We start from the raw sequence: 19,962 nt of genomic DNA on the forward strand, positions 1-19,962 counted from the left end.
ATGGGTCTATTTGTGGAGTCTGTTCTGTTTATTGTCTTATCTTCAGCCAGTGCCGCATTGTCTTGATTACTATAGCTTTATTGTAACCCTGGACATCAGAGAGTATCTATCCTTCAACTTTGTTCTTTTTTAAAGTTGTTTTGCCTATTCTGGTCCTTTGTATTTCCCCAAGTATTGAAATCAGCTTGTCTGTTTCTACCTAATAGGTATTGGGATTTTGACTCAATATATAGATGAATTTGGGGAAATTGACATCTTAATGATGCTTAACCCTTCAATCCATGAACATGATGTACCTCCATTTATTTAAGTCTTTGATAACTTCTCTCAACAGTGTTTTGTAATTTTTAGTGTACAGGGTTGCACATGTCTTACTAAAGCATTCATGCCTTAGATGTTATAAATTTTTTTTACTTAACATTTGTTGTTTATGAGTATACAGAAATGCAGTAATTTTTTTCCTGTTTTTTTTAAATTGTCTTTGTATCTTTTGACCTTACTAAATAAACTCACTGACTCTGATGCATTCTTGTAGATTTGTTGAGATTTTCTATGTAGACAATCATGTCATCTGTAGCTAAAGGCAGTTGTACTTCTTACTTTACTATTTATATGTGTTTTCTTTCCTTCCTTCCTCCTTCCCTCCCCCTTTCCTCCTTCCATTTTTCATTCTGTCCTTCCATCCATCTGTCCATCCACCATTGTACTTGCTGTGCCTCGGGTAAAACACTGAGTAGAAGAGATGGGAGTGGGCACCCTGCCCTGTCCCTGGTCTCAGGGAGAGAGCTTTTCAGTCATTGAGTATGATGTCGGCTGTGTGTTTCACAGGGGCCCTTTGTGTGATTGAGGACGTTTCTTCGTATTCCTAGTTTGCTGAGACTTTGTGCCATTAATGCTTTCAAATATAAATTGTGTTGGTGGAATTATCATCTGCTTAGGTACATGTACAGAAGCAAAGAGCTCATCCGCAGTAAGAGAGAGTGCATTCGAAAGTCGAAGGAAGAAATAAAAGTTCTGCAGCAAAAATTGGAAAGGTGAGTAGTAGGCACCTTACTCTTAGAAATGGATGTCAGAAGATTGGTTATTATTAAGACAACTAATTATTTTGGTTACATATTGAAAATACTGATTTTTTACTAATCCCAGAGAGATCTTAGTGATTTATGGCTCGCCTATACTGTTGAATGAGTACATGAATGACAAGGTACTGAGGACCTTGCGAAAGAAAGCTTTGCCAATTTCCTTAAACTATGATCTTTCTTAACACTTACTTTCTCTCTCATTCTTAATTGCAAAAGTAGTTGATCTAAAGGGCAGCAAAGAAGAAACCCTTCAGTCTTAGTTCACCAAGATTATTTTCAGATCTGAGTACTGGCAATATAGCTCTCTTCATCTAAGTAACAGAATTTGCTTTTGTGACCAGAGCCTGATGTGATTAGACATCAAGGAAAAGAAAGCATGACTGGGATGATTTCAGTTAGGAGCCCATCTGAAGTGTTTCCTGCCAGGCATAAACATTTAGGTTGTTACCAGTTTTTACTTTTGTAGTTGAGAGAATGTTTGCCCTAAGGGTTTTTGAGTAATGTATCAAATATTGTATAGCCTTTAGGAATAAGCCTCTGCAGGGACTCTGTACACCAAAAGAGACCCTTTGTCAGTGAGCCACAAAATACAAGACACACTTGGCCAGGAGAAGACTGCTGTCTTTGCCTTGTAGGTATGTGCAGTACGGCTCAGGCCCAGCTCGGTTCCCACTCCCAGACATGCTGAAATACGTCATTGAATTTGCTAGCACAAAACCTGCCTCAGAAAGTACCGCACCTCGAAGTCATGCACGCCTGCCGTTACCAGTTTCTTCAGTGTGCTGCCCGGGCTCTGACCTGACATCCACGGAAAGGTAATGAAAACAAGCTGCAAAATAGTATATGTGCATTTTAAAATTTAATTTGGACTGCGTGCCTTCTTTCCACCTGATTAACACTCACCCCATGAGAGCCCAAGGGCAGCGAGTTCTTTGTCTGAAAGGGGAGGACTTGCTCACCCCTGTCACTTGGGCAGGAGTTCATAATTCCCACCAGTGCGCTCCCCTGCCTTGCCTGTAGGATGGTTGGGACTATTCCAGAGGCTTCTTGAACTGTCTGGGATGGTGTTCATCCTCCACCAGGGGCTTTAGAGCCTTGTTTTGTACTAGCTGTGACTAGCTGCCCATACAGGCCTTAGGAAACCTCAAGCACCCATCTTTTTCCCCCACTCCTCCACCATATGCACCTATCTAAACATCAAAGAAAGACTTACTCATAAATAGAAAATGAAAACATGGGGAAGAACTGGCTAGAAGTTGAAGAGGACAGCCTGGAGGGGTACCTAGTGAGGAGACAGGGAGGCCAGTCACATGAGCCCTCAGATTCTGTTCCAGCTCAGCCACATGCTGTGACCCTCGTAACCTGGAGGAGCCCCTGGGTCAGCTCAGATCAAACTGATGTGTGTGTCCTGCAACTAAAATCACTAGAACTCATTGAAAAAAAACAGCTAGACTTTTATGTTAAAAACCCAATTATTTCCCCAACCCTTCACCTCCCCCCATCCCCATTAATATTTATTCATCCATGTGTGAATGGAAATGTGTGTCTGGATAGAACACACCAAATGTGAAGAATGAGTATTTCTAGGGGGTGGCATAAGCCTAGGGATGGGGGTTCTTTTACTTTTTACACCCTACTTATGTGTTTAGGGGTGTGTGTGTATATATGTACACACGTGTGTGCACACACTGTCATATAACCATCACTCAGATCAAGATTTCAAACATTCTCACTAATTTTTCCCCCTTCACCTATTGCACCCACCCCTCCATCCCCTGCCCTATGGCAACCACCAGTCTGTTGTCTATGAGTCTGTTTCAGCTTTGTTTGTTCATTTGTTTTGTGTTTTAGATTCCATGAAAGTGAAATCATATGATATTTGTCTTTCTCTGTGTGCCTTATTTCACTGAGCGTAATACCCTCTAGGTCCATCCATGTTGCTGCAAATGGCAGGATTCTATTCTTTTTTATGGCTGAGTAATATTCCATTGTATGTATGTACCACATCTTTTTTATCTATTCATCTATTAGTAGAAGTTTTTACTAGAATTTTCTCATATGCTTTATGAAATATAAATGGTTCTACTTTTTAAAAAAGTGGTTGTATAGGTTTATAATCACATAAAATAATATTGTCTGAGATGACTAGATTTTAAAGTTGTGGTGTGTGTGTAATCTCTTGTGGGATTGAGATATGTTTAATGGGCTTATTTTTCCATAGGTGTGGGTCCTTAGGAAAGAGGTTTTCTTCGTTATTTTGTGTGTTTGAGGCGGGAGTCAGGGAATGAAGGCCTCTATTACATCAAAGCTGAAGCAAGTTCATATTCTTCAGTTTTGGTTTGAAATAGATAGCTAAGTACAGTTGGGAGCTAAGTATATCCTTGGCCAGTTGTCTCTGTGCAGTTTGAACTCTGTTAATTAGTAGATTAATTAACATTTACTTTACATACTTTACAGCACTGAATTTAACATCTACATTTTATAGCTGAGGATTAGATTACTCATCTGAGGCTGCTGACATTGCATTGGGTCTTCAGCTAAGGGTGGTAGAGCTGGATTGCCTGCCTTTAAGTCTGACTTCCTATATGTACCCCTGTGACCTGACCTGATAGTTCATTTTTCTTGCTTCTGTGTATTTCACTCCTGGACGGACCGTTATCAGTTTGGTCGGTTGCTTCTCGGGAACTCTGTAGTTGCGACCTTGATTCTTCCGGTCCCTGTATTCCCGTCTCCCCTCCCCTTCTCCTCCCTTCCTCCTGAGATGCAGTGCAAGTGCTTAGAGAGCATGAGCCATAGACTCAGAGGGGCTGGGCTTCAGTCCCTCTCCATCGCTTACTGGCTGGGGGAACCTGGGAAAGTTGCTTCATTTGTCTAAACCTTAGGCTTGTGATTTGGTGAAATGGGGAGAGTAATAGCATCTGCCTCATGGACAGATGGTGTTAAATGAGATGGTGAATGTGGAGATGCCCTGAATCACAGCTGTGCCGTTCCACGGAGCAGCTTGCTCAGCACAGCACACTGACTTAGGGCAGGGCACGTTCCGAAAATCATCACGTGGACATGGTTTTTGCCTTCCTTCAGCCCAAGTGAAGAAGGCTCTTCTCAGGGTGCTGGAAGCACCTGCTCTTCCTCTGAAGGGTCTCTGCACAAGCCCAGGACAGGGGTTCAGTCGCCCGCACCCTCCCGGGCTCCCGTGGAAGTGCCTGCACACCCCGCCCCGCGGACTGTCACGGAGGAGGAGATGCACTTTGTGAGGACCTGTCTTCAGAGATGGCGGAGTGAGATTGAGCAAGATATACAAGGTCGGCTCCCCGAAACATGCCTACCCCGTCCTCCCTTTCCTGTTTGGATGCTTGGGGGCCGGGTTTTCTGCCGTCGCCTTGCACTCTGTCCTTTGGGGCATGTGATCAGGTCTCTTTTGTAATTTCAGTTCCCTGTAGGATCGGTTCACATCGCCATGGTTTAACTGTGGGAAGGTCCCTCCTAGATTCTCTCCTCAAAATTCCTGGGAATTCCTGGGAAGCTAAGACACTCAGGATCACCTTTGGCTGGGATTTCTCTGTTATCTGCTGATTTCCCTTCCTGTACTTAATCTGGACTCTGGCGTCAGTTGACCCAAATTTAGAGCTTAGCCTTCCTGGATAGCGACTTCCAAACACCGTCTCAATATGGGGCATGCTCTGCTGGAGGTCAAGAGGCGGAGACACTGGAGCAATGAGCAAGGTGCAGAATGGGTTGCCTAGCGCTCTGTTTGTAGAGGTCCTGTAGCCTTTCATGCTGCTCAGGCTTTCCCTCCTCCCCCTCCTTTCTCCTTACAAGGAGAAATAAATACACACACACATTTAAAAAAAATGAAGTCCAGGGTCCTCTCACGTTGCTGCCTTTTGCTGCCTTCTCCTCCAGGTCCTGTCTTGGGGACATAACACTTTATACCCAAGTGACCCGGCAGGGCTCTTTCTAAATAGGCTGTTTCCTCTTTAAGAAGCTTTCGTGCCAACTCTACTAGCCCATGTTTTAAACCTTAATGTAATCATATTAAAGCAGAAGCCTTCAGAACCTAAAGCACTAGCGACTTTACCACTGCAGCTCCTCCTCGGCTCGTGGAGTGAAGCTAGTCGTTAGGACCACGCACACTGCTCAGCTGAGCACCCTGTGGGACATGGAATGAAACCATTTTAACAACGTTCTTTTTTTAACAGATTTAAAGAATTGCATTGCAAGCACTACCCAGACTATTGAACAGATGTACTGTGACCCTCTCCTTTGCCAGGTAGGATGAAAATTGATGGGAAGGTAGTCAAGGCGTGTTCTAATAGTGCTAATGATACCAAGAAAATTGGACAATTTCCTTTGAAACCAAATGGGAACCTCCCTGTCATATGAGAATAAACTTAGGAAAGAAATAGGTGGTGTTCTATTTCTTTATGTTAGGCTAAAACAAAGCACTGTATCTCCTGCCAGCCATAGAACCTAAAACAGACATCTTTTGATTCTCCCTGTGGTGTGTTTTCATACAATAGAAAGGTTTGCTGTCAAGTGCTAATACAAATTTCTCATAAAATGGTGATTTCAGCAGTGCAATGGGAAAAACCTGAACCAGGGCTCGGTTACCCCTCCTTTCTGAGCATAGGGACCATGATCCTGTGTGGCCCATTGTTTAGCAGCACGTTTTCCAGACTTATTTCTAACAGCTCCCAAAGGGAGGTGGACAGGAAGAAATTGTTATCACATAAATTTTTGTTTAGAATTATATTCTGGGCATGGAGGGAAAAAGATGCTCCAGTCAGGGGCGTGACCTCAGTGCCTTGTGTGTGAACCTCTGGAGAACTGTCCCTGGGGCCTTGTGGAAGCACGCTGCCGTTGCACATCAGGAATGCAGCATGTGAATCTCGGGTTTTTCCCATTTTCTCTTTGGTGTTATTTCAAAACTTCACCATCAGCAACAGCATGTCAAGGAACTGACCGTGCGTAAGTCTGATCCGCCTATATGGCTCTTTGCTTTCCTCACCACTGCTGACTCGGTGCTGTGAACACTGCTCTATTCTCTTCATGTTAGAGAAATGCTTTCCAAGTGTTGGAATGAGCATGTAGTTAAAAGGGTCTTCACCCTAGGTAGTCGAATGAGTCCTTGCAAGAGGAAATATAGGGACCACATGGCTGATTCATAATGAAATATGAAAACTTAAATTTTGATGCCAAATAAAGTAGGCATAGAACAAAATGACCACTAAATTTGTTGTGGGTCCCAAATATGTTAAACGTTTTCTCAAGGAGATTCTGTTTTTAGATCAACTGTTTGAAATTGGAAGGATAAATAGGTCTAGGTTATCTTTGGCTTTAGATCTATAATCGTAGGAGTTTAAGGAGTCCTCACAGAGATCTCTAGTTTAAAGGTTCAGGAACTGGGGCATAATTGGTAGATTCCAAGGCTGTGTTTTATTAGTTCCTATTGAATCAACAAGATGTTTTGATGTGAGCCCCGTATCAAGTATCTGTATAAATAGTCAGTGTTCCTATGTCTGATATTGGGGATTTTGAGTTTTCCTACCTAAATGTTGTCAGGTACTCTGCTGAATCTAACGCGGGAACACACCTTCTGATCTGCAGGTGCCTTATCGCTTGCATGCTGTTCTTGTTCACGAAGGACAAGCAAACGCTGGACACTACTGGGCCTATGTCTATGACCAACCCCGACAAGTCTGGCTCAAGTACAATGACACCTCTGTCACTGAATCTTCCTGGGAAGAACTTGAAAGAGATTCCTACGGGGGCCTGAGGAATGTCAGCGCTTACTGTCTGATGTACACCGACGACAGTCTGCCCCGCTTCAGTGCAGGTAAGAGCACCTCACACCTTAGCGGGAGCCAGAGGTGGGAGGGAGTCCGTACTCCACAGGGAAGGGAACAAATTTATAGTTTAAAAAAATTTTTTGAATTTATTATAAAGTAATAATTTAAAAAGTACCAATAGTACAAAAGAGAATAAAAAGGGAAAGGAAGTTGCTTTTCCACCTCCATCCTTGAACCTGACAAATATATCCATTCTTAGGTTTTTCATGTAGTAAGAAATGGTCTGTGCAGAAGCTAGAGCTTATTTATCAATGTCTCTCTCCCACCCCAAGTAGGATAGTTTTCCATTCTATTCTGCATCTTTTCCCTGAATTGTGTATCTTAGCAATCTCTGTATTTTTGTAAATAGAACCAACTCATTCAGCATAATAATTGCATTGCATGGGGTATATACACAATGTATTAAACCAACCTTTTGTTGATAGACTTTTACCTTGTCTAGTTTTTTCTTTTTTTTGTGACATCTTTGTGTGCATATTTTTGCACATATGTAGTTGAAGTTTACAAGTGCATTTGCCTGAAAAATTTCATACTTCTTGTAATGCTGCCAATGCTAAGAGCAGTTGTAGTTACCATTTATATTGAAACTTTACTCTTTTCTGCAAGCTTTTGAACTCTTTCTCTGGTAATATAACTGTAAGGGAAGAGACAGGGTAGGACATCTTACCATCTGTGTTTCCCAGCTGAGGTTCTTGACTCATACAGGCAGGAAATAAATGGCTGGCCCAAGATTCAAACCCAGTTCTCACTCCAGATTCTGTGCTCTTTCCCATTTACATTCTTCTTTCTTTTTTCCTTCCCATCCTCTGTGAGAGGTCTACGATCATACAAGGTTTTTTCTTTTAATGTTCAAACCTCACTGTGTTGCACAAGTGAGAAATCATGTAAGGAACTTAACTGGGCAGCACGCTGTCTTTCCGACTCGCTGTTGACGTTGGGGCTGGGGATGGAGGGGAATGATCACACGGCAGCAGGTGACATTTGTAGTTGGGCATTTGCAGTGGGAAAGCTGGAGCCTCTGCTTGTGGCGGCTCCCAGTAGAAAGCGCCTTGTCACCACGTGTGTGGCTCACGCTGTTACAGAAACAGACAAGGGAAACTGCCTTTTGTTCAGTGAAAAGACTAGTTAGTGGCGGCCAGTAAGGTGGTGCGCTGTGCTGCTGTAGGTCTCTTGTTTTGGTCACAGGGCTGGAAGTTAAATTTAATACATCCTTGATATCTGCCATTTCTCATCAGAACTTTTAATGAACCAGTGTTAGTGACCATCCAACCATCCTGTCAGGTTGCTTTCTGATAGCACTTCCGTGTGTGAAATGTGGGCAGTGTGATGTCCTGGAATCCGTTTCTCAGCATCCCTAGATGGATAGTCTTATCAATGCCACACTGGTAAATCTGAGCTGAGATTTCTGCCACGTGATGATTTCCTGAATTTCTAAGAAATGTTTGGTCTGTTCTTACTGTTTTGCCATTACTGCCCTCCATTCTGAACCCTTACTGTGATTCATTTCACTCATTCATTCATTCATCAGATACTTGGTGTGTACCCACCCACGATCACAGCAGGAGCTGCTATCGGTGTCCATAGACTGTTGGCCTTAACGTCAGTACTGCACATGGAGCATGTGTGTGTGTGTGTGTGTGTGTGTGTGTGTGTGTGTGTGTGTGTGTGTGTGTGTGTGTGTGATTAGGTGTAAGAACAAAGACAGTCTCATTGTCTTCCTTCCTGGAAAGAACCTTCTGAATCCTCCTGACCTTCTGCTGGATGGCACCCCGTTTTCACTGTCTTCGCTCTTCCTCAGAGGCAGCCTCGGGTGAACCGGACCAGATGTCGGGAGAGGTGGAGGCCTTACCTGCTGAACTCAAGCATTACGTTCAGGAGGATAACTGGAAGTTCGAGCGGGAAGTAGAGGAGTGGGAAGGGGAGCAGTCGTGCAAAGTCCCTCAGATGGACTCCTCCACCAGCTCAGCATCTCAGGATTTCTCTTCCGCCCCAGGTATCTGAGAAGGACGCTCTGGCCGTGCCCCTTCAGCTCATGCCCTTCGGCTGGTCTTGGTGCCGCCAGTCTGCACAGCGTGGTGCCAGTACAGCTGGTGTCGTGCAGCCTGATGGAGCAGCCGGTGACTTCGGGGTGTCCCACCTGATGGGCGGGAGTGACGTCACGAACACTGCCTATTGTCCTTGACTCTGCAGTTTCCGCCTGTTTGCCAGGTTGTAGGAGAAACTGACTGGCAGGATTAATAGGTGGATGTTATCGAAAACCATTCCCCAAAGGTGCTATTCCCTGACAAGCACGTGGTGGTTCATAGGAAGCCTCTTGACATAAAGAGCTTCGGCAGGTGGGGACACGGGAAGTTTCACTGAGGTGCTCGCTGCTGTACGGTTTCTCCCAGTCACTAGTCTCTGGGCGACGATGCGTGGGTGCTCCTTCAGGGCCTGCAGGAAGAGGCGTGTGCTGGAGCTGGGATGCACTCTGCCTGCCTTCTGCAGAGGGTTCTGTGCTGATCTGTGCTGTTTCTGCCAGCGCCCCCGGCGGCCCCTCCTCCCGGGGCTCGCTGCCTGTCGTCGGAGCACGCTGTGATCGCCAAGGAGCAGACTGCCCAGGCCATTGCCAACACAGCCCGGGCCTACGAGAGGAGTGGGGTGGAGGCAGCCCTAAGGGAGGTGAGTGTACCTGGGCGCCGTGTGCAGCAAGCGTGGGCTCTCAGCAGCTGTGGCCAGTTTTCTCACATTTCTCTTATTTTGTGTCTCATTTAACCAATCCATCTGTATTTCTCCTGTGTTTTTTTTTTTTCTCACTCTTTCTCTCCATCCTACTGCCACAACCTAAGGAAGCTGAGCCCGAGGAGCCCCCGCCCCTGGAGACAAACCTTGCAGAGCAGTCAGAGCAGCCCCCAGAGGCTAATGATGCCGAGCCCGCTGCCCGGCCTAACGCTGAGGTCTCTGAAGTGGAGATTCCCAGTGTGGGAAGGATTCTGGTTAGATCTGCTGCAGATGGCTATGATGAGGAGGTACAGACACGAGTGCAGGATTCGGCTGCTTGTTGTCAGTCCTGTTTCCTTCCCACGTGGCTAAGCGCACTCTTTGAAGGTGTTTGGCAACAGTTAATATTTTCTCATTGAAACAAACAATGGCCAAGAGGGCCACCCTGTTTTCCCCTTAGTCACCAGTTTTTAAAAGATGGCCCTGCTCCTGCTGTGCGCTGCCCCGCGTGCATCTGCCGGGCACACGGGCCGCTGCAGAGCCTCGGTGTCTCAGAATGGGGGAGTTTGCTTCCTGTTTTGGTAAAATAGCAACAAAACTGCTCTTTAAGTTAGTGGCCTTTGTCTTTGGTAATATTAGTCCATTATTTTTCCTCCAAATGCAGATTTTTCAATGGTCTAGTGAACAAAACAAGTGTGCATTGAGGTTCTTTTAGTTCTGAAGCTCGGGAGGCGGCTGTAGATCCCACATTGCTGTCTCCTGTACGATTGTCCCTCCACATTCACCGTCATGAATCCTGCCTCTCACACCTGTGTTCTCCTGTGGGATATATATTTTTTTAGTCATTGAATTGTTTTCATTTTATAAAGTCATTTTTGTGTTTGCCCTAATTTCCAGACTGTTTTAAATGTCCTGCTTACCCTTGTAAAACTCTGAAAGAGCTTTGTGTTTGGGATATATACCCAAACTTCAGAACTACTGTGGAAGTCTCAACTCAGGCCCCCCCAAGGGCTAGAATTTAACATTTTAAACATTTAGCTGTGCCATTTGTGGGTGTTCTCAGACATCTCTGTTCATCTGCCACACTGGAGTATGTAGGAAAAGCTGTCTGGACAGGCCTTGGCATGGAGAGAGCAGGGAAGGGGCCCTGAACGTCGCGGCACAGGCGCGTAAGGCCTGGCCTGCAGCCTGTGTGCTTTCCTCTGCACAGTCTTCCTCTGAACCTCCTTCTCTCCTCCTTCTCTCTCTGTTCTGTGCCCTCCTGTGGCAGGTGATGCTGAGCCCTGCCATGCAAGGGGTCATCCTGGCCATAGCTAAAGCCCGCCAGACCTTCGACCGCGATGGGTCTGAAGCAGGGCTTATTAAGGTATCTCTGCTTTTTGAGTTCTATACCTTACACCCCAGGTATCATAGTAATGGGGCAGTAATTCTGTTAGATAGGAAAAGTGGGGTTAAAATGTTTTCACTGGAGTAAAACAGAAAACTCCCTTTCCTGTCAGTGACGCACAGCTGTGCCCCAGCGGGGACTGCTCCTCTCTTTGGCCCTGGTGCCTGGGCAAGCGGTCCAGTTCTGTTCCCGAGCCTGGAGCTTGGTATTCTTAGGGGATGCCCGTTGCTGCAGGTGTGAGTGAGACAGTGCCTTTGTAATTTGGGGGCCGTATTTTTAAGGTACTTAAATAAAGTATAAGATACTTGAGTAGATTGCACTGTGGATTTTTCAGAATTCAGGTCCTTGGGACTGAAGAATGTGCCTGAAACAATTAGCTGTATGTCTTTCTGAGAACTTGTGAGAAAAAAAATGAGTTTTTTGTGAGTACAGTATTTCTTTGGTGCAGGAGTTTTATCCCTTATGAAATGCAGACAACTTACAGATTCATAGTTGGCTCTGTGATTCGTAGGATCAGCCTGGGGGCCTCAGCTTCTGAGCAGAAGCCCACAGGGGGCCCTTTCCTGCCACCCCTGCTGTCTCGACAGGCATTCCATGAGGAGTACTCCAGGCTCTACCAGCTTGCCAGGGAGGAGCCCCCCTCCCACAGTGACCCCAGGCTTCAGCATGTGCTTGTCTACTTTTTCCAAAATGAAGCGCCTAAAAGGGTAGTGGAACGGACCCTTCTGGAACAGTTTGCAGATAGAAACCTGAGCTATGATGAAAGGTGAGAGGGCTGCACTCAGGGGCCTCTCCCCGCTTCGGGTCTGGCCTGACGGCGCCTCTGAGGGGCAGCTGGGCGCCGTGTCCTTCCATTGCTTTCTGAGGTTGGTCCCACACAGGTCCATCAGCATCATGAAGGTAGCTCAGGCTAAGCTGAAGGAGATCGGCCCAGATGACATGAATATGGACGAGTACAAGGTGAAGTCTTTTCTTTAAATCTACAAAGCAGAAACATTTGTTCTTGAGGCAGAACTAACCATTTTGTGTGATCTCGGACTGACCACCTCCCCCACCCAAAAATATGGGTAAGAATGGATGGATGATCTTTTCTTACCCTCTGAAAGAGCTGGCTTCTTTATTCTAGTCTGTTAAGATGAATCAACACTTTGTTTCCCTTAAATACTTACTTTAGCCCTGTCCTGGGCAATTAAATTCTTAAATTCATGGTTTGGGTTTGTTTTAAATAATAGTTTTCTAGTACTTCTACATTAGAAGTTAAATTTCCATGCATTAACATGCATATGTAATTACAAGTTTTCCCAAAAGTGCATTGTGCCGTAGGCGAGGCAGTCACGTGACACCCGCAGTGTGTGTGCCCACCACATCTGCTGAGCTTCCTCGACGTTCTGTGATTGGCATGGCCTTGTCCTTCTACCTTCCCCACATCAGGACAGCTTTGTCAAACCTGCGAGGTTGTTCATTTACACCAGAGCTGAACAGCTTTGATGTGGGTTAGAAATTAACCTAAGTATTTCTGTTCCTCAGTGGAAGGAACAGGACATTGAAAATTAAGGTCGGCAGTAGACTTTTACTCTAAATGGTGAATCCAGTATGATCTGAAAGTGTTTGTCATTTTTGTGCCTTGGCTGTGTGCTTAATAAATGTTTGTATTGTTTGTAAGAACAGTTTGTCGTGGTCATTGTTATTAATGGGTGTCATTCCTTTTCAGAAGTGGCATGAAGATTACAGCTTGTTTCGAAAGGTGTCTGTGTATCTCCTAACAGGCCTGGAGCTCTATCAAAAAGGAAAGTAGGTTGGCCTCTTAGGTCACTAACTGCGGGTCAGGGCAAGTGTCGGTGCTCACCAGGAACACTAATGCTCGGGGGGCATCACCTCCCTCACCCGTGAGCCACATGCTTCTGCTTTTCCCGGTGTTCCCTCAGTTCTGTTCCGAACATCACACACGTTTTTCTCATCCTTCTTGTAATGGTAGAGTAAAGAGATATAGGGATCAGATTTTGTTTGTGAAAAATGAAGATTAATTCAGAAGATGAATCTTAAAGTTGGCATGGGCCATAGTATCTAGTCCGCTCTTTTAGAGGTGGAAAACCTGAAGCCAAGGGAAGTTTCACGGTTGCCCTGGATTTCTTGTCCAGTTTGCAGAAAAGCTGAGACTGGCTGCAGCTTTGACCCTCAGCCTTTTCCTGCACACACGCTGCCTCCATCTCTAAGACTTCTCCATAATCGAAGCCCCATAAGTTCTTTTCTTAGGGAGCAGTGGGGTCTGAGCCCCAGGCTCTGGAGAAGGGCACTAGCTGCTGCTTATCTGCTGTTTCCTCAGGTATCAAGAGGCTCTTTCCTACCTGGTGTATGCCTACCAGAGCAATACCACGCTGCTGATCAAGGGGCCCCTCCGGGGCGTGAAGGAGTCGGTGATCGCCTTGTACCGAAGAAAATGCCTGCTGGTCTGTACTGTTTGCAAAGCCTTTTGAGTCTTATTACTTTATTGTGTGTTCCTCTGCTCCTTGAAGCCATGAAGAAATAAAGCTCAAAAACAAAGTAATCTTCAGCAGGTTTTAGATTGTTCCAAACTGTCAAGAGTAGGTTTACATTGGAAACATTGTTTGAGGCATTTGAGTATCTTCCAGGCCTGCGAGCAAGCCAGGTGGGAGGCGCCGAAGCACTCCCCCTGCTGCCGCGCCCCTCGCGCTGGCCTGCAGGGTGGCCTTCAGCGGTGCCGCAGCCTGGGGGCTCCCGAGGCACAGGTGCTCCTCCGGCTGCCTGCCCTGTGCCTGGCGGTGATGAGCATGGGGAAGGGACGCAGCGCTTCTTCGGTGTTCCTTGCTAAGCTACTAGATGGGCGTTTCTGTGACTTCTAAGAGACTCCAGGTTTTTTTTAAAAAGATGAACTGTAAGAGTTGGTCCTACTGTTCCCCGAAGGTCTTTCCTAGCCTGTTTTGCATTTGGCAGCCACGTGAAGGGCAGACCCACATCCCCTCTGACCCCCCCAGGGTTGATACAAAGAACAAGGGGGAGGTGGTGCTCCGGCTGTGAGCCTGCACTGGTCTTTCCCGGCACGCACCAGAGTTGCCCTTCCTGGGAAGAGTCAGGCCAGCCAGCGTTTCAACTACTGCCTTTTAAAGATAAAATGAAGGAAGATTAAGTCTGATTTATATTCATCTCAGGAGCTTCATTTTCTGATTTATGCTTTGATTTTTGTATCATATGTGGCAGGCAGGGCTTTTTGAAGCTGAAGAAGGTCTTTGTAGATTCTGGATCTGAATTCTATTAGAGTCATGCTTTTATGTTTAAGCCACAAAATACAGATTCTGTTTTGAATGTTTTACTTGCACTGCAGTGACCCAGGCTGTCCCCACACGTTAAGCCAGAAGCGCTGGGGAGGGGCCTGAGAATCAGCATTTCTTCTGTAGGTGATTCAGACACTCAGTGGAGCTCCAGAACTGTTGGAAGGGCCTTTTGGTAGAAGTAGGTGTTAAGCATGACCTTGACTTGCAAGTTCAGACCAAGGGGTCACAGACTTGGCTGCATTAGAATCACTTTGAGGGCTTTGGAGAAAATCCCAGCACCCAAGTCCTCCTGTATGCCCATCACACCAGTACGTCTGGGTGGGACATCACTGGTTTTAAGGCTCTCTGAGCAATTCCAGTGTGCAGTAAAATGTGAAACTGCTTGTCTAGGCTCTTCTAATATTTATGTATTTAGGTTCTTCTAGATATTTATCTCTTTCAGACTATTTTTTTCACTCTGTATCTGCAGGAGCTGAATGCCAGAGCAGCCTCTCTCTTTGAAACCAATGATGACCCCTCTGTAACAGAGGGCATTAATGTGATGAATGAGTTGATCATTCCCTGCATTCATCTTATCATTAATGATGATATCTCCAAGGATGACCTAGCTGCCATTGAGGTCATGAGAAACCACTGGTGCTCTTACCTTGGGCAAGATATTGCAGGTATGTTACTGTTGGCACTGCTAGTATTTTTTAGTCCCTCGAGAATTGTAGAATTACAGTGATCTCATTCTATAGCACTTGTTGTCCACCTTTTTGAGGGATTATTGGATCCCCTAGCATATCAGTGAGTTAAAATTGGGTCTGCTCTTCTGCAAGGGATGGGAACCTGGGCTCTGTCCCTCTTTGTCTCCCCTTACCTCCCTGTGGCTGCTGAAGCATCTCTGCATAGAGCCAGCAAGCTGTTTAAAGATACTGCTGCTCTCCAGGAAGGTCAGACTTCAGTTACTTTTTTATCTGCCTAAACCTGAACTCTAATTTTATGGTTTAAAAATCAAGATCTGTTATGGAAGCAACCTAAGTGTCCATCAGTAGATGAATGGGTAAAGAAGATGTGGTACATATACAATGGAATATTATTCAGCCATAAAAAGAAAACAAATCCTACCATTTGCAACAACGTGGATGGAGCTAGAGGGTATTATGCTCAGTGAAATAAGCCAGGCAGAGAAAAGACAAGTACCAAATGATTTCGCTCATGTGTGTAGTATAACAACAAAGAAGAACTGAAGGAACAAAACAGTAGCAGACTCACAGACTCTAAGAAGGGACTAGTGGTTATCAAAGGGGAGGGGTGGGGGAGGGTGTGTGGGGGAGGGAGAAGGGGATTGAGGAGCATTATGATTGGTACACATAATGTAGGGGGTGTCACAGGGAAGGCAGTACAGCACAGAGAAGACAAGTAGTGTGACTATAGCATCTTACTACGCTGATAGACAGTGACTGCAATGGGCGGAGCAGGGGAGATTTGATCATATGGGTGAATGTTGAAACCACAATGTTGCTCATGTGAAACCTTCATAAGATTATATATCAATGATACCTTAATTATAAAAAAAAAAACTAAAAACAAATCAAGATCTGTTTATGCCTGATATCTGATGGTCCCATGACTGAATTTCCTGTGGCTACAGGTTGTACCTGAACATATTTTTAACTATGATGCCTGTGAGATTAATAAATTAGTAAATGGAATATTCTTGTCCAAAGCATTTTTGAGAGGAAGCCTAAAACTAGTCATTTTTAGGTGGGTTTGGCAGACTTAGAAAGTCAGTGTATATTCTAATATGCATCTTCTAGTTTCTCACTGATGTAAAGATACTCTATTGACTTGCTGAAGTGTTTATAATATTGAAAAATTTTATAGTAATTAGTAGCCACAATTTCCCTTGAATGTCTTCACGTTTTCATTAGATGATGTGTGATATAAAGCTTTACTTAATGCCACGTGTACGTGCTGGTGAATTCAACCATGGAAAGGTAGCACCACTATGTTAATGGTACAGAGTATCGTAGATTAGAGGACCTGTCCCCAGTGATGTGAATGTGTCCTGCTATTCTGCCTCATGTCAAATGACGTAAAGCAGTGACCTAAAAGCTTCGGAGTCTTGACAGGTGGGTCTCTGCTCCTGGATCGTCTCGAAAGGCTGGTTAGCCGGCCTCCACAGTGCTTGCCCCTGAGGATGGGCAGTGGGCTATGGAGAGGCCTTCCCACTGAGTTGCAGACTTCCTTGCTTTTACTGAGATCTGTTTAGCTGTGTATGTGACCATCCATTTTCCCTCCACAGAAAATCTGCAGCTGTGCTTAGGGGAATTTCTACCCAGGCTTCTCGATCCTTCCGCAGAAATCATTGTCTTGAAGGAGCCTCCGACTATTCGACCCAATTCTCCCTACGACCTTTGTAGCCGATTCGCGGCTGTCATGGAGTCAATTCAGGGGGTTTCCACTGTGACAGTGAAGTAAGCCCCACACGTCTAAGGCTCACCTGGTCTCTGCGTGTCTCCTCTTGCACAGAAGTATGTTGTCACAGTGTTTACCTTGGGAAAAGGATTAGGTGGACAAGCAAGAATCAGATCCAGACCGCAGCCATGCTGTGTGTGTAAAGAAGGGTTGAAAATAAAACTGCACTTTTTAGGTACAGAATCATAGAAGCAGTGTCACTAAAAATGGCAGGAACCAGTGTATTTAAGTACCAAATGATGCCAGGAGATCTGAAATGCCTCTTGTACGTACAGAAATGCTTGGGCTTTCATAAGCCTCCTGCCGCTTTAAAAACTATCCTGCAGGCAAAAATATTTTTGACAGAATAGAAAGGTGATTCATCAGAGCCTGAACTGGAGCAACAGCTACTGGTTATTTCACTAAACACAGGCGACATTTAACAATACGTAGCTGTGAGAGATGAGAAATACAAACCTTGCCTGTCTCTTAAGAGATGATGACAACATGCGTTGCTGGTGAACCACCATGCGTGTCACACGTGGGTGGGATGTAAGGCTGTGTGGCGGAATGGTGCTGAAAAGTCCGAAGGAAGCTGCCTCCCCTTTCTTCTCTTCTATTTTGTATTTTTAAATAAACCAGAACACCTCATGCTCAGTCCTGAGTGAAAGAAAGGAAAGCTTTAGGGATTTTAGACAGAATAGCATTGTGAAATTTGACTACAGGCAGCAGGTTGGTACTTCACCATTTAAGTAAAATTTTCTGGCATCTGAAAATTGTCAGAAACAGATTCTAAGACAGCTGGCCCAAGGACATTTTGATGCCCCTCCTCTCTTTTGCTTTGAAAAAATACGGGGTGTGGGTTTGTAAAAAGAGAAAAACATCTATATATATGTGTATATGTAGAGAAAGAAATATCCTTGACCATTTTTAAAAGTCTCCAGATTGGGTGTTGTGTTCTAAGAAAATTTTGAGATTAATGAGGGAATGGTGGGAAGAACACTTGATACAACTATGCAGATTTTATAAATGTGCAATAAAAGTATTTGTTGTACCTTTGGTATGCACTGTGGCCTTTATTTAAATATCTATCTCTGGAAATGGATGGTCTCAGTAAACATTTATCATGTTTCAGTTTTTTTTTCCTTAAAAGAAAAGAGCAGATTAAAGGGCTGGGAATCTTGGTGGGGATGAACTGGAGCAGACAGCAGTCAGTGCTTGAGCAGCACCTGTTGGTGACTGATAGCTTTTCATCTCCTTTGCTAGTTGAATTGCATGCGAGTATAGAAGATGGCCAAAAAATTATTTTCTTAAAACTAAATTTCTTGTATTTTGATTAAGTTGATGAGAGGCCATCTTTTGCAGATGTTCAGAGGTGCTTTTGTGTTTTAAAGCTCACTGCAAAGATTTGTGTCCTAGAAAATTGATCAATTTTCTTACCCATGGATTACCTTTTACTGTTTAAATTGTAAGTATCACCATTTGCCTTTTCCTTTTTTTTTTTTGGTGCACCGTTCCTGGAAATACTGCAACACCAGGTCGATGCGTGGAGTGGACGGAGCAAGCTCCTATTCCATCTCCTGATTCCAAAAATCCATTTAATATATTGTCCTCGGACAGAGGACGCATCAGATATTAAACTGATAAGAACAGATACTACACTTGATCTCAGCCAAAAGGCCGAGAAGCGATTGCCTTTTCCTTTTTAATCCTGTCAGTATCGAGAACTGTGTGCCATCACACTGTGAACAGTCCTGGGATGATGAGGGACACGAACCCTGGTGGTCTCAGTCCTAGCCTATGCTTGTAGCTGCGGCTCAGCTGCCCTGGGTGGTCTTGTAAGATCTTCTGCTTTGTTCCTTTCCACATTCCTTGTTACCTTGTCAGCTGTTGGGGATCTGTGGTTGGCCCTGAGAGGAACATGTGTGCATCTGTGACACGTGGTCGTGAATAGGTTGTATCTGATCCACTCAAGCCACGGGAGGGAGTGCTGAGGGGGAGTCCTCTGCCCCGTTATCTGGCTGCTTTCAAGTCCACAAATTGCAGCAGGCTAACGATTTATCTTACAGTCTATCCTGCTAATTGTCATCTGAGTTGCTCCCAGTTTTGGGCCAGTACCGGGTAATGCTGCCAGGAACATGCATGTACGTGTCTTGATGAACCTGAGAAGTGCATTTCTGTTGGCATGTATGGTGGTGAGTGGGATCACTGAGTCATGGGAAGAGGGGCAGGCATCCAGCACAGCTGTTGTGCGTCTGGTTCTGGCCACTGCAAGAAAGCAAGTACTGCGTAAAGCAGGTTAATGGGTGTCTGGGTCCCAGTGTTGGGGACAGTCACGTGTGCACTGCGCTGTGGTCTGTTCGGTGTGCAGTATGTCTAAAAATCAGTACTCATACCTTAATAAAAAAAACTGTATTGCCAGAAATGCTGTTTACCAAGCTTTTTTTCTTCTTTTTTGCCTTTTTAATCCAGAGCCCTCCAGCAGTGGCTGTCGACCTTGACGCCAATCCCAGTCAGCTGTGTCGCCTGAAAAAGCATAGCTGCCGAGGCCTCAGCCCACGGATACTGACTTGGTAGGCGGGGCCGGGCCCCAGGTGCTCTTATGCTCAGAGAACGTCGCAGGTGATTCTGACCTACAGTCACGGCTGAGAACTTGAGAGAACTTCTTTGCTTAGTAAGAAAGTGGCTTTGACATTGTTAATCAACACGCTGAATTCTGTGGTTTTATTAAAAGTCTGTAGAAGCTCTTTCAAAGATACTTTATAGGCTATCATGCTTTCTGAGTTAATATATTTTAACCTCCGCACATTCCTCATGTTGAACTAGGCTATTTTTTCTGTATGATTAACCTTTAAATTTCCATAAACACATCAGTTTCTTAAAGTTGCTCACAGGCTCAACTTCTCAGACATTCAGTCATTATGTTACTTTTTCCTGAACCAGTAAAACATTTTTCCATTCATTCTTAACTTCTTGAACAATGAACTGACAAACTATAAATCGGTATGGAACTGGCTTATGAGATATCTCGTTTTTAGGGCAATTCTGGGACCCCCCTCCCTTCGTCTCTCCTGCTGCATGCCCATCAGGTCGCTGACTAGTTACGATGACCCCGTGACCTCCATTTGTGTAGCTGGTTGGCCTTTCACAGACAGGTGAATGGGTCCTACAGGTAGGGGCCTGGTCTCTTCCTTTCTCAGAATAAGCCTGGG

General features: G+C 45.0%; 1 protein-coding gene and 1 non-coding gene across 17 annotated transcripts in view; one reads left to right on the forward strand and one right to left on the reverse strand.

Annotated features, from left to right (window-relative positions):
* The window catches only part of USP28 (ubiquitin specific peptidase 28), a 59,355-nt gene extending 39,590 nt beyond the window's left edge, over positions 1-19,765 (forward strand). For 7 of the 16 annotated variants that reach the window (XM_073239761.1, XM_036992779.2, XM_036992780.2 and 4 more), the window contains 16 exons: positions 939-1,034; positions 1,718-1,897; positions 4,164-4,384; positions 5,282-5,352; positions 6,690-6,918; positions 8,730-8,924; positions 9,453-9,592; positions 9,760-9,939; positions 10,902-10,997; positions 11,606-11,784; positions 11,900-11,978; positions 12,730-12,809; positions 13,342-13,465; positions 14,778-14,973; positions 16,599-16,770; positions 19,223-19,765. In XM_073239761.1, coding sequence (XP_073095862.1) covers positions 939-1,034; positions 1,718-1,897; positions 4,164-4,384; positions 5,282-5,352; positions 6,690-6,918; positions 8,730-8,924; positions 9,453-9,592; positions 9,760-9,939; positions 10,902-10,997; positions 11,606-11,784; positions 11,900-11,978; positions 12,730-12,809; positions 13,342-13,465; positions 14,778-14,973; positions 16,599-16,770; positions 19,223-19,280 — 2,296 coding nt within the window. In that variant the 3' untranslated portion in view covers positions 19,281-19,765. Of the gene's footprint in view, positions 1-938; positions 1,035-1,717; positions 1,898-4,163; positions 4,385-5,281; positions 5,353-6,689; positions 6,919-8,729; positions 8,925-9,452; positions 9,593-9,759; positions 9,940-10,901; positions 10,998-11,605; positions 11,785-11,899; positions 12,086-12,729; positions 12,810-13,341; positions 13,466-14,777; positions 14,974-16,598; positions 17,805-19,222 lie in introns of those variants that run through there. The other 9 variants (XM_036992784.2, XM_036992785.2, XM_036992786.2 and 6 more) reach the window with 7 other exon arrangements.
* Positions 18,252-18,442, reverse strand: LOC118967387 (U2 spliceosomal RNA). The gene has a single exon (XR_005054375.2). It is a non-coding gene; the product is annotated as a U2 spliceosomal RNA (small nuclear RNA).
* Positions 19,766-19,962: the final 197 nt, after the last annotated feature.

This window comes from Manis javanica, chromosome 6, assembly GCF_040802235.1.
Source record: "Manis javanica isolate MJ-LG chromosome 6, MJ_LKY, whole genome shotgun sequence".
NCBI classification, from domain to species: domain Eukaryota; kingdom Metazoa; phylum Chordata; class Mammalia; order Pholidota; family Manidae; genus Manis; species Manis javanica.